This window comes from Centruroides sculpturatus, unplaced genomic scaffold (genome assembly GCF_000671375.1).
Source record: "Centruroides sculpturatus isolate CEXI.00-Female unplaced genomic scaffold, Cexi_2.0 scaffold638, whole genome shotgun sequence".
Taxonomy (NCBI): Eukaryota; Metazoa; Arthropoda; class Arachnida; order Scorpiones; family Buthidae; genus Centruroides; species Centruroides sculpturatus.
This window is the reverse complement of record NW_019384865.1, coordinates 229,675-244,066: the sequence shown is the minus strand read 5'-3', so window position 1 is coordinate 244,066 and position 14,392 is coordinate 229,675. Positions and strand designations below refer to the sequence as shown.

The 14,392-nt window shown below is 37.2% G+C and overlaps 1 protein-coding gene and 1 long non-coding RNA gene across 2 annotated transcripts; one reads left to right on the top strand and one right to left on the bottom strand.

Annotated features, from left to right (window-relative positions):
* Window positions 1-5,266: 5,266 nt before the first annotated feature.
* LOC111630759 lies at window positions 5,267-6,214 on the top strand. Its single transcript, XM_023374905.1, has 2 exons — window positions 5,267-5,456; window positions 5,593-6,214. The coding sequence occupies exons 1-2, from the start codon at window positions 5,287-5,289 to the stop codon at window positions 6,080-6,082; spliced, it is 660 nt and encodes a 219-aa protein (XP_023230673.1). The 5' UTR covers window positions 5,267-5,286; the 3' UTR covers window positions 6,083-6,214.
* A 194-nt stretch (window positions 6,215-6,408) lies between these two features.
* On the bottom strand, window positions 6,409-6,850 carry LOC111630758. The gene is made up of 3 exons (XR_002757580.1): window positions 6,712-6,850; window positions 6,587-6,635; window positions 6,409-6,495 (listed from the first exon to the last, which is right to left on the bottom strand). It is a non-coding gene; the product is annotated as an uncharacterized LOC111630758 (long non-coding RNA).
* Between the last annotated feature and the right edge of the window lie 7,542 nt (window positions 6,851-14,392).

Below are 14,392 nucleotides of genomic sequence, written 5' to 3'. Positions count from 1 at the left end.
TGTGAAAGAAACATTTCTTATTCAACGGCGATTAAAATTATTTATATTAATGATGTCTCCAAAGTTCAACGAAGTTTTCGCAGAAAAATAAGTTATTAGAAATCGGCCGCTGTTTGCTGAGCTGTTCCGCGACGAAAACAAGCTTTAGCAATGGCGATGTCGAATGGTGCACACTCGGTAAGTAATCGTACAATTTTTTGTTTATAGCGTAGTTTATACGGATTATTTCCAAAAAAATATACGTATTTTGGGAACGTTGAGTCGGATTAGTCGAGAATCGATTAATTTTATGGAAGAAAACCTTTCAATCAGCCGTACTCCACAACCTTCACACGTGTCGGGCTGTGATTGGAAGGACTCGTAAGAAATCGAATTCCTAAAGAATGGAACGTATCTATGATCTTATAGGGGGTCGACTGTATCTATATCTATATCTATATCTATATCTATATCTATATATAAAAATGGACATGTATGTTCCTATATTTCACTTTTTCGCCAAAACTACACATCGCACGTGAATGGTGTTTGTATGTGGTGGTAGCCCCAAGTCTCCATTCGTGCATAGGGGTGGTTGCGTCTCGATAGCTATAAGGATGCGGGAGATATGAGGCTGAAAGTCGAGTGGTCTCCGTTGCCGCTCATCGTAGTGGTGACCAGACCCTAAAGACTGGGAGGTTCGTCGTGGGTTCGCGCCACGGTCGGACAGGCTGGCTGCTTGGAGTTTTCCGGGTTTTCTCCTTGCCTATAACGACTGAATAGGAGGCCAGTTCCCCATAAAAGTCCTCCCGGAAGGCATTTATTTCCCGCGCGTANCTGGTCGTAAAAGTTCTCTAATTAGTCTGGAAACGGGGGACCTAATTCTTGCATTCTGTGAAAACGGGTAAGATTTGCTATAATATAATTATCTTAATTTTCACTATCGTTACTTTTTAAAAGCCCAGCGAAGCGGGTCCTTGCAGCTAGATTCTAGATTACTTAGAAAAACAGTCTTTTATATGTATAAAAAAACTATACTATTACATACAAATAAAAACCCAGCGAAGCGGGTCCTTGCAGCTAGTATTTCATAAAAAGACTTTTGTATAGGGAGACTGCGGCTAGTTGTCACAATTTTTAGTCATTTCTAGTTTTAGTATCTATAATATCAATTTATTTAGGTTTAAGTGAAAATGTATACACCTACACGTTTTGATTTGGTTTATAATAAATATATGAACATTCAATAAATTTTTGTCATAGGTTATTAATTATTTTAGAAACTGTGTTACCTTGTAGAAGTATATTTATACTCCTACTAACTTAAACTACATATACCCTGTGTCGCAGGGTTTATGTAGTTTAAGTTCTCATATTTCCTAAGTTTATTTTGGTTATGTTAAGTTATGCGTAATATGACATTTACTCGTTCCAATTCTATAAAGAAAATAAATTACTAATTTACTATTATTTATTTTGCGAAAGACAAGTAACTCAAATGTTTACATATTGTCTTCAGAGTCACAGTTATGACAAACATAATATGGATTTACATCTATACATAACTCGTGAGACCAAACTCTCACTACAAAGCAAAGAGAAGTTCTTTTCTTTCTCTTCTGATGAGTCAGTCTTAGTGACAGGTTGCCCCGTTTTGTGTGTGACAATTTGCCCCAAATGAATTTCCTTGACAAATCGGTTCATAGTTTCTAATTTCAAAATAGAAAATTCGATTGCTATGTAATGTATATACAGTATACATTAATGACCCATCTAATAGGAAATACAGTTGTTACTCACCTTTTTCTTATTTTAACATTTCAAACAGCACAAGACATGATGCATCATAATTTAGCCACTCGCTGTAAATCTCTTAACCGCTAATTAACGGAAAACAATGCAACGGATATTAGTCGAATTTTGTAATGACGTAGGCGACCGGTAAATGAACCTACCCTAGATGACGTGATCATTCAGTTTTGATTATATAGGAGATACACTGTGACAACTATCCCCGGTCTCCCCTACTTAATAATTATACTATTTATTACAATTACTTGAAAAATTGTTTATTTTTACCGAAATATTAATACAGAAATCATAGAAATAAAATATTCTGTACTATTATCAAACTATTTTTCCTTTTCTCAAGGAATGTAGTATACAATTAGTATAGAAAGTAGTTATTTTAAACTATAGATTCAATAATAACGATAAATTTTAATTTAATATACAAAATTTCCAAAATGAATTCTACAGTTTTAAATAACTGTAATTATATTATATGAGAATTTGCGATGTTCACCAACCAATGGAGTGTTTCGAATTTCATTTCAATTTGCATTCAATTGTCTTGTTGACTGTTGCTTCTAGGAAGAGCCAGAAACGAAAATGGAAACTTAACAAGAGACGGAGTATTGTGTTTTGCAGTTTACAAAGTCGGAACGACTTATCATTCTGCAACATGGAAAATCTTCAGGAACTATAGAAATATGGTGGCTGCTGTTTGGGGATTGAAAACAGATATGCAGGAGCGAGGATTCGGTATCGGTTTAAAGAATGCTGTAAGACGCGAAGTACACAAATTGAAAAATTGTAACGAATACATACCGGTTTTTTTTCAATACTGTAGTGTATATAACAACATTCACGGATAATATTTAAAATAAAACAATTTAAAACGATAAAATACTTTTTGAATGATTCAACAATATATTAAACTTTTATACAGGATATGGGTACATAAATATATGTTTTTCCAGAGAGCCACGGACGGCGATGCTAGAAATTTAAAGCGATTGCTTGACTCAAACAAACTTGAAAAAGCTCCGTTCAACAAACACGTAATAACTCGAGTAATAAACGAGAAATTTGCATATATACACTACGAAGCTCCTATTGAAATGCTTCTCAGCTGTTACGGTTCAGAAAATTTTCTAATTTCTAAAGATGGATTATTTACTATCAACATAGGATTTGCTATGTCAAAAAACTTTCCTTACAAGAGAGAATTTAATAAAGTGTAAGTTGCTTTTTAGAATATTAATGTAGACATAGGTATAACTTTCAATATGGTTAATGTTAATCTTATAATATGAAATAATAAATTTCAGAATATTTCGTTTCGTTGAAGGAGGATTTTTAAAGAAATTTATTAAAGACGACGACAGAGAAAAAAAGAAAACGGTACTTTCTCCGGAGAATAATTCAGAAGATACACATGCCTTGAGTATTACTGATTTGGCTGGATCTTTCATTCTTCTTATCATAGGTTATACTGTAGCAACTCTTACTTTTTTCGTTGAGCTTATAATAAGAGCATGTAGGTGTAGAAACGAAAAGCTATTTTGAGAAAAATAATAGAATAATTCCCATTTTCTGATAAGCTAGATAAATTCCTACGCACGATTTCTCAAAGGCTTGAACATTCCAATATACATTCACGTTTTGTCGTATTAAATATTTCATATTTTAATAATGAATAATTAANCCGGCCCATTTCGTATCATATCCAAATTAAGTCCTGTCACGTTCCTTATTGAAAATATTCAAACGAAGAAACAACTCCAAGTTCATGCTAATAGATTGAAACATTGCACCGCTAGACAAGAATTCGAAAGGTCAGAAAGTTTAGACCGATTTCCTACACCCACATCTACACAACCAAAGGTATTATCCCGCCAACCTTCCCTAAGTGCAGACCCATGGGACGAATTTATCCTCACCGAAATTCAACCACAACCAGAAACGGACTCAGAATCAGAGGAAGACGATTCCGAAAGTGAAGAAAAAATAATAGAATCTACCCCTAGAGAAGAACCAAGAGAACCTACTTCCTCTCATTCGTATGCGTTACGCAGCCGGGGACCAGTGGAAGAACGTCCCTGGATTCTCCCGACCCCTAGACGAAGTCGAATTCCCAAACGAAAGGCTAGTCCACCAAAGGAAGGAAATAGCGGTCAGTCAAAAGTAACAAGACAGAGTTAATTAAGACAACAGACAAAATTTACAAGAGAGAGAGAGAGAGTAGATTATAAATCCATTAAACCTCTGTATATCGCGAAAAAATATATTGTCGGAAATAATTAATTAAAATGATAATCATATCAATGTCGGAAATAATTCATGTTAGTATTATTCACTCAAAGAGAGAGAGAGAGAGAGACTCTTAACTATATTATGTTTACAAAACGGGTCCTTATCATTTTCAAGTTAAATTTCATCGAAATCAAGGAAATACTCTACGTCCTGTACTGTACCTTCCATCGAAACTTCAGCTTATTAAAATCGATCTTGCTCACTCAGAACAAGCCCGATTTTGGAAAGGCCGGGGTGATGTGAGGGACGAACAGACCCACAATAAAGTGTTATTTTAAATTTTAAGTATTGGAAACTTTAATCGGTTAAATTCGAACGTTTTATCGAGTTAGGCTAAAAGCCATAAAAATTATTTCCCACGGGGTTTGTTCCTTGTTGAGTCGGATCAAGTTAGTCAGGGATGTGTCACCAGGAACTTTGAATGGAAAAGACATATTGGACTGGCGACCGTTAAAGGCCATCACCTGACCTCATGGAAAAAACCCAAGAGGAATGAAAAAGGAAAAAAGAAAAACCGACCCCGAAGTCAGTCGTCATCCGAAGTCCCTCTGCAGAAGTCGTCATCCGAGGATTAAAACCGTGATCCAGGATTCAAACCGTGCCCAGGATTAAAACCGCTACCCAGGATAAAACCCGTGCATCAAAATTCCGAAATAACACCTTGACAAAAGTAACACCGTGTCTCCTTAAGAATCTCACCCCACTTCCGTGCTTCCACACCTCCGAGATCCAATTAACGGACAAGAACTAGTGGAAAGACCATTTCAGAGGAGTCAAGAGTGTCATCATACGATAGATCTGCGACCTAGGAAAAAGAAAGGTATTTATCAACCCGCGATCCGGTTGTCAACTCTCTCTCTCGAACGGAATAGTATAATTAAGTCCGCTAATATGCCCGATATCTCTGTATTTTCTTTGTTTATTATTAAAATTGATTTTTTGTTAGAAAATATGGAGTCCGAGTGAGTCACTTCCTCGTCTCTCTCCTCACCTCTACTCCGAATCCAAGCGCTCACACGCTACCGCTCGCGAATCTCGTGACATAAAGTCGCGTTTTCCGAGTCCCTTAGAGACTCGGTGGTGTCATCCTGACAGGGCGCCGAAGAGGTGCCGACCCTACGGTCACACAATACTCTAAATTCAATAATAACTTTTCTTATAATTTTACTTATTTTACTTATCTTAAAATTCAAAATTTATTTAACATATATGGATCAAATAACAGTATATTGCAAGGACCAACGACAAATCAATTTCTCGAAATTCGTATTATGTGAACATAGCGATAAAATAAGAATGATGTTACGTCGTTATTCAAATATATCATCTGTCTCTCTTTACTTACCATACTCGTCGGATGTTTTGAAACAAATCAAGGAGTGAGTATCTGTAATTATCTTTCAAATACTTACGTTTATATATTCTAATTTACATTAATATCGTTATCTTCTGTTATAACGATAATTACAATCAGTACATATATATAGTGGTTCTAATCACATTTTCTGTTTATAGATATCTGGAAGAAGGACGAGAAACCATAAAATCAATGGCCAATGCAACGGACATATTCTGCATATGCAAACGATTAGGCCTAGGAAATTTAAATCAAGCATGTCGAGATTTCATGACCGATCCGTCAAGAATTAAAAACTTGTGTTATGTATATGACTTAGCATGCCAACAGATCGATGGGAGATTAGAATATTTATGCTGGAATATATTTAATTCGAAATGGCAGGAAATTTTCTCATCGGACGAATGGCTGAACTGTGAAGCAACAACTATGGATAGACTCGTTCGCAGGCCAATAAATCGATTTATTGAGGAAGCAGATATTTTCTCAATAGTTTTAAAATGGGCCAAGAAAAGAATTAATAATGAAAATTCTCTAAGGCAGGTGCTGAAACCATTCCTTCAATACATAAGATTTCTGACAATGCCAGAATGGTTTCTGGAATCTCAAGTATTCGTTGAACCTGTCTTAACGGACGTAGAGAGCTAAAACGGTTCGTGAATAATATGTTCCGGCTCGAAACGAAACACGTGCGCTTCAACCGGTATGTATTGTTCGTACTTGCTTCTGTCGACTTCGGGCTCTTCCTTTTCGTCGGAGTCGTCCGACGAAATCTCTATTACGACGTTTTTACTGGTGGTCGGTTCGTCACTGCCGGCCGGTGGCGCCTTCTCCCCCTCGTACTTGTCCAGCTGTCGGAAAATGAACCGAATTGCGCACGGGTTGGATTGTGCCACCGAACACGTATGCACGTATGCAACGTTATGCATCGTGTCGGCCCACCCGTATTCATACTTACTCTGGCCTGGAGGGACTTGACGTGTTCCCGTTCACACCGAAGCTCGGCCAGCAGCACCTCCACGTAATCGGGCTCGTAGCCCCCCAGGCTCCTGATCATAACCCTGCAGAGAAACGAAAGGACATTGTTAGCGAACCGTTCGTTTAACGATATGGCGGCTGGGCCGACCCGAAACAAATACAACAACAACTTACGCGTTTGTATCGGAGGCCATCTCCTTCCCGGAAACCAGATGTTGTAAAGCTGAAAACCAGAAGGTAAGGGTTACGATGCGTCAGCTCGACGTATAATGAATAATGTGCGCCGAAATTATACTGACCGGCTTCGAAGGCGTTCATGACTCCCGTTCTTTCCAATATGTCGAAGAGCCTGTCGACAGCCTCTTCCCGCCTAACTTACTGTAAGGGAACGAAAACAGTGTTTCAAAGTGTTACGCGTCGTATTCTGCCACGTATGAAACTGTTTGCAAAGGAAAGTGATCGGCATCACGACCGAAACGGCTCCTCACCTGCACCGATTCATCTGAAGAAGTTGAATCGATAGTGTACTCCATCGTCCCAATTTACTGGACTCTCGCTGCGATCCCGTCCTTTTATGCTGACGCTATCGCGGCCGAAAATGCAAATCTCACGTCAGCGCCACGTCGCGACGCGCCGAAACGGACTTGTCGGCGCGCCGATCGGCCGCCCGTCTGTCGGAACCCTCTTATCGCTCTGTTATGTCGACAACCATACACACTCGTTCGTGAATCCATCCCGTTCCCTTCTCTCCTCACGACCCTCCGTCGGACCCCGTTACATCCGGCCGCCTTACCATTTCCGGCTATCCTCGTAGGCCCGTCGCGTCGCCAGTTTCGGCCGCCGCCTACCTCCGGATGCCGCACTTTTCTCCTGCAGCATGCATCCGTTAACATCAGGTGCTCACCTGCCTCCGTGTCGACGGGCCCTTCCGTCTCCCTCCCTTACCATTTGCTGCCTTTCCTGTTTCAGCCTTTCTTAGTCGCGTCCGCGTGTCGCCTTTTTCGCCCGCGCTTCTCCCTCCGGATGCCGCCTTTTCCCCCGTAGCTTCCCTCCCTTCGCATCCCCCGGTCCCGTACCCGTCTGTCGAGGTGCCCCTCCGTTCATGCAGTTGCAGCTGCTCCCTTTCCGACGTCCGGCTTTTCCGGTTGAGCCGTCGCGTGTCGTTTTCGGCCCGCCGCCACCGCTTCTCTACAGTCGTCTCTCTATTGTATATTAACAATTATTATTAGTAGCGATAACTTGTATTAATCGCCGCAAGTGTGATAACGCTTTGATGGATTCTATAATATTTTATAGAATCCATCCTCGCGGACCTGCCCTCGGCCTACAGGAAAAAAATTCCTGTCGGCCGAGGGCAGGTCCGCGGCGGAGGCCGCAGCGATCGTTACCTAGGGCGGCGAACCCGGCCCTCGCGGTAACAAGTACCGAGGCGGCGGGGGGACGGCGACCGCCGACAGCCGCTCCGCCTCGCGACGGCGTTTAAGTTCGCGCCGCCAAAAGTTACGGCCGGAACCGGACGACGTAAGCTTCCTTCGATACCCGGAGACGTCCGCTGCGCGTTCCTAAACAGTCGTCGCCCGACAGACGCACGCGCGCGGCGCAAACAACGCATAATCGCGAGAGCGGCGAATCCGAAAATTTGCTCCCGATCGATTTCGGGACGTCGCGAAGGACACGGATTTGGACACGCGAATTTAAACCGGACAAATTATGATTTTTGTAAAAGGCCAACCTGGCCACAGTGTCTTTTTAGAAAAATTAAAATTAAATATTAAATATTAAATAGATCTTTAATATGAAAATAAATCTTTAATATGGATGTAGTAGTAGTAATATATATATATGTATGTAAAGGGAAACCAGTGTCTTTCGAGAAAAATTATAATTATAATTAAATTAAATTAAATCTTAAATATAACTGTAATATGGAAATAAAATTTTAATATGGATAAAGTAGTAGCGTCATCTACAGTATTCAGACCTACTTTATCCTGATGCGAGCAAATTGCGATTATTCATTTTTTTTACCAATCGTATGATGCCGGGAAGTTTAAATTCGATTTATATCGACAGACAGACGTCTCAAATATCATATTTATATTATTTTTCTCTCTTTTATTGTAATTTCTCGCGAACTGAAAAATATAATCCAATAAAAAGGTCGATAAACCGACTTCTGGTATAAATTCTAATTTTCCTGGAAACCCCATAAGTACTGTACATTCATAATATTTCTTTAACTGCTATACTCGTCTTTTACAACTGCCACACGATCTCTCGGGACAACACCAGTCGTCTTTCACTGTCAAGGGGGTAGCGAATAATATAGTTATGAATTCCTGAAAGTGTTGGCCGTCATCCGAATCGGAATATCTTACAGTTACAATAATCAGACTAATAGCAGGATGGGAAACCTTTCCGTAATTCTGTCAGTTCATAAAACATTTGAACTGACGCGTTCAAACAGTAGTCACTGAAGGTATAAACTCTTTTCCATGACAGCTTTAGCTACATCCGAATTAATTATAAATGAAATAGTTATGTTTATGAAATGATCTTCCTGTTTCTAGAATAATTTCAAAACAAACGTTCTATAAATATATACATATATACATATACATATTATTACAATTGTAAACATGCTATATTACATAAGTGCGCACAACGGATTTTTAATTACTTACATGTAATGTTAAGTATATGATAAAGACATTAATAATCATTCATACGTATTACATGTAATAATTTACCCTCAATTCATACGTTTTAAAAATAATTTAAATAAATAAATAATTTGTTAAATTAGAAAAGATACAAGAGAAAGAAATGAAAATGCAAATATTTATTAAACATTTTTTGATAAAATAAGAAATTTATTGCTAGCCAATTATAATAACATATTCATCGTTTTAGCTTAAAAGGTTACACTTATGAAGTAATGTTATGCTTCGCGGTTATAACTTCTAGGGTTATTTTGCTTGTTTATAAATGTGAACAGTACTATATATGTGTATATATAATATATAATATACTATATATATATAGCATTAATTACAACAACAATAACTACTTTACAAGTTATAAATTGTTACTATTGTATTGTTTTATTTAATTTATTTGCAGACAACGAATTGGGAAATTGGAAAACGATATCACGGGAAAGTGTTTCGCTATGCCGACGGGTGCGGCTACTAGCTCGATTTCCAGTCGCCAGGTCGAGTCGAACGGACCGGCAAATCCTGCCCGTAGCCGGCTTCGTCCGCTTCTCGCGGAACTTTCCGTCGCTTTAGCAACGCGTTATTAGGAATCTCTATGCCGAAGGGTTCGGCCGATCGGTCGATTTCCCGTCGCGAGTTCTACACGTTCATTCGCTTTCCGGTTAGGTTTCGGGCGGTTTTTTGACAATATTAGAAAGGACAAAAAACTCCCGTTCCTCGCGACCTAATTCTCGCGCGAACACGGGCCGGCCGTCAGTGCCGAAGGCTGCCTGCACGTTCCGCCGAGCACACGGATTGGTCGGCGGCCGTTGAAAATGCATCGTTCCTTGTTATTTGCAACCACCGAATATGCCAATTCGTTTCCGATGCGTTTTTATGTATTTATCTTCCCTCTCCAGTTTGTGTGTGAACGGACATACCGTGCTGGCGCGAATAACTCACAGCGCGAATTACGTATTTCATGAAAACAGCAGCAGTTCAAAAACGTCCAGTTTTTTTCAAAGTTGTTACCTATTATCGTAGTAGGAGCTTTCCGTAAACAAGGTCAACAAGCCTTCCGTAAAATAGCTTGCCGTTTTCGGTCTGTCCTTGTTTATCATCCCCGATAAGTACAGCGTTAACAAATAAGTTCGTTCCGTTCGCCGCCTGGCGTACTGGTTAACCTGGTACCCGCATGTTGCAACGGACAACGTAAATCGTTGACGGAAATGGTTTCCGCTCCGTCGTCTTTGACGTACTGCATTTGATGTGCGGCACATCGCTATTATTCACTCGCATTAATGACAACAACAATTGTATTAACAATTATTATCCGCACTGACGATAAATGTTGACCGCCGCACGATTAACTGCATTTTTATTTATATGTGTGGATAACCCCCTCTCTCTCTATCTAGCTGTATTTCGATTCTCCGGCGATAGATGGCGCCACGTGTACATACATTCACAAACAATCGATGTACGCGATAAATTACTACTTTTTACATATCTATTAATAATAACAATAATTAATAATATTAACAATATTTATATTGTATATTAACGGTTATTATTAGTAGCGATAACTTTTATTAATCGCCGCAAGTGTGATAATGCATATTTCTTTACATCTTTTTCGGAAAAACATTTTTTATACGCTAATACGATAGAACATTTAAACGGAACTTATTTTGCTTAATTTAAATAAAAATTTGCAAACTTTATTGTTAAAATAACTTATTAATTTATTTCAATTTTTATACAATGTCGATTCCGTGTTTTGCAGACCCCGTATCATGCAATCCAAGCTCAACCGCACCCGACATAGCAATCTTCCTTCTTTCCAAATCCTCAACCGTATTATCTCAGTTTCCACTTGTAAAGTACTATATTATATTTCCGACTTTCCAACGATCATCGACACTACTGTGTGCCGGAAATAGCCGTTCCCTAACGGGTACTGTACGCGTGCACCGAAATAAATAATGACAAACTTTGTCAATAACAAAATCAAATATTTAATTAAACTTCTAGTAATAAACTATGTACAGTATTTAGTAAAAAGCAAACAATATTTTATTCAATGAAAGTCAACACGAATCAATCTGACAAACTCAAATCAATCTATTTCTAACTTAATTAAATTCCCCTTTGGAATTCGACAAAATCAAAAAAAAAAATTAACCTATTAACTTCTCGTAACTTATTAAAATTAACCTAACCTAAAATCAAAAACATTATCTTACTGAATTATTTCCTGAAGATTAAAAATTCGATTATGTGTTTTGCAAACCCCATACCAGGACATCTAACTGCACTTATACCCAATATATCAATCTTTAAACTTTTCATTTCCTTAACCATATTATATAATTCTCCAATTTCAAACTTTGTAACGCGATCGAACGTCAAAACGGAGATACGACGTTGTATTTCAATTTTGTTACGTTTATTCATCCATTACCGTAAAAATTATCAGAACGGAAAATAATAATCCACGTTTTATCATTTTATTATGTAAGTAATTTTTATTAGCGTATAAGGCTAAAGCCTGTTACAATAACGTTTTATTTGGATGAAATGCATATTAACATTTCATATAATACTTTTTAAACAATAATAAAATTTTTTACTAATCTATATAATTAGATTAATAATTTGGTATAATTATTATTTAATTAGTTGTTTAACGTTGTTATATAACATGTAAATCGTGTTAATCTAATTATATTATCTATTAATGTTAATATAATGTAAATCTAAGCAAATTGTTGTAGTAACCCAAAATTGGGTAAAAACAAAAATCCTTGAGATAATAGAATAATAGAAGACCAAGACTGAATATACAGCTTAAAACATATAAAATCGGTGAAAAAGTCAGTCCAATTGTTGATTTTAAATATTCCACACTGTGTAACCTTGAAAAGTTCTTGAAAGAAAAACTCAAAATATACGAAAATTCACAAATTTGCGATTCAAAACACAGATGAACTTCTAAATGACCTTAAAAAGTTAAATATTGAAAATACGTATAAAATAACTAGCCTTGNGCAATCGACACAATTCAAAACTATTGATTCGTGCTCGCGATGTAGAGTTTGAGAAATGTATATGGTAAGTGTCAAAACTGTTAACTGCAAGGAATATATACATAAATAAGCTTCAAAGAAAACTTTTAACTCACTTAGGATTTTGATTTTTTTTTATGTTTAATTTTTTTTTTTTTTGCATTTGATTAAATAGATATATAGGAATCAGCAGCGCTGCAAACCATGAAAAAAAGGGCAAATGCTCTAAAAAAAGAAAGGGTGTATCGTAAATCATGTAAGAAACTTCAAACTATGATCTATTTAACTGTATTATTATTTCAGTAAGTATATTTTATGATGGGTCTGATTTTCGGATACTCAAGCGTTAGTAATGTCAACAAACACACAAAATTAAATTTTTATATAAAATGCAAAATGTGTATTAACAAAAGTTTTCAATTATTAAAGTGAAACCACCTTTATGGAATAAAAATAAGAAAACAAATAAGTTACTAGTAAATAAGAAAAATGTTCGGATATTGTGTGACACTATTTATTAAAAACGGAGTGATCGTAGGTAGAAATATCATGCGACTTTGAAGTATATTTTCATTGCACGAAAACATGAACATTGTCGTAATTTTTTCGTCCGATGGTTCTTTTTAATTTTTAATATTTGAAGAGATGTTCGCTGATTAAAAAGGTTCCTTCTGATGACAATATTTTACAGTCATAAGGGAAATAAACGAAAAAATCATCGACGGAAAAATTACGAATTATGACTCTGGAATATTGTCACCAGGGACCTTTTAAATTTGCATTTTCTAGCGCTCACTTCTCTGTGGATAAAAGGCCGAAACACCAGTTCGTATAACACCAGTTCCGATTTTAGAAAATCTTTGTGTTTTTAAAAGGACTTTTTTAAACTTTTTGGGGGCTAGTAGCCTAGAAAGGAAGGTCGGTCGCCGGAAATGTATTGTCCAGAACGCAGAAGTAAAAATGGCGATCCCTGTTTCGGCGAACTTGTCTTCAAATATTAAAATAGATATTGTCATTTTGATCACATAGAAAAGGCTTTACTAACGCTCTGCTTCAATTAAATGTTCTTCACAGTCTGAAAAGTTATTTAACTGTTCAAATCCAATCAAATCTGAAATAGTGACATTTCGGCACCTGCGGAAACTTTTCTATCGACATAAGTAATACTATAGCTCAATTCTATGACGCTTGAAACGTTTCAAACAACGAAAAAGCAATTTCTATTGCATAAGCATATTCATTGCATCCTTCTTGTAAATAGAAACAGTGGCCATAATTGTTAAATGTTATGATGCTTATCGCTTTGCTGAAACTAATGTTTCAAGTGAAGTCACTCACGAAAACGACGACAATGCAGCAACTGCACTTCGCTGTCGTAAAATTTTACGCTTGGAAAAATTGACTTAACAAGATAGTAATAAACTGATCGTCTAACACCCATCTTCATCAAAACGAGTTAGAAGTTAGTGTTAGGATTTTAACTGTCGAGTTAACCAAACACCGTTTGCTTTACTTTTAGTACGTGAACAGTGATTGTTTAACTTTTAACATTAGTTCTAACTCGTGTTGATGAATATGGGGGAAAGAGATCAACCCGGTTTTACATTTTCAGAACGGTGACCACATTGAGCAGTAAACTCTGCGTGTAAAAACACTCTAAAGCAAAACAAACAAAATGTTTGTTGCGCTTTAGAGTGTTTTTATACGCAGTATTTTAAAGCAGTATTTTAATAAAAAGACTTTTACGGAAATGTCTTCCGAGGTACTGAAATGTCACCATACAATATTTTGTTGCATTAAACAGCTAAATTAATTTATACCTTTAGACAATGTACTTTAATTACGATCAGTCCATACTTTAAACTCAATGTATGTAACAATGTATTAATAACGAAACAATTGTGAGGGACGAACAGACCCACAATAAAGTGTTATTTTAAATTTTAAGTATTGGAAACTTTAATCGGTTAAATTCGAACGTTTTATCGAGTTAGGCTAAAAGCCATAAAAATTATTTCCCACGGGGTTTGTTCCTTGTTGAGTCGGATCAAGTTAGTCAGGGATGTGTCACCAGGAACTTTGAATGGAAAAGACATATTGGACTGGCGACCGTTAAAGGCCATCACCTGACCTCATGGAAAAAACCCAAGAGGAATGAAAAAGGAAAAAAGAAAAACCGACCCCGAAGTCAGTCGTCATCCGAAGTCCCTCTACAG

Excerpts from the sequence above, each read along its gene's own strand:
- LOC111630759 (XM_023374905.1), top strand. The coding sequence starts at position 5,287 with ATGGATCAAATAACAGTATATTGCAAGGACCAACGACAAATCAATTTC. Across the intron at positions 5,457-5,592 it reads GTTTTGAAACAAATCAAGGA|ATATCTGGAAGAAGGACGAG; the intron begins GTGAGTATCTGT and ends TTCTGTTTATAG.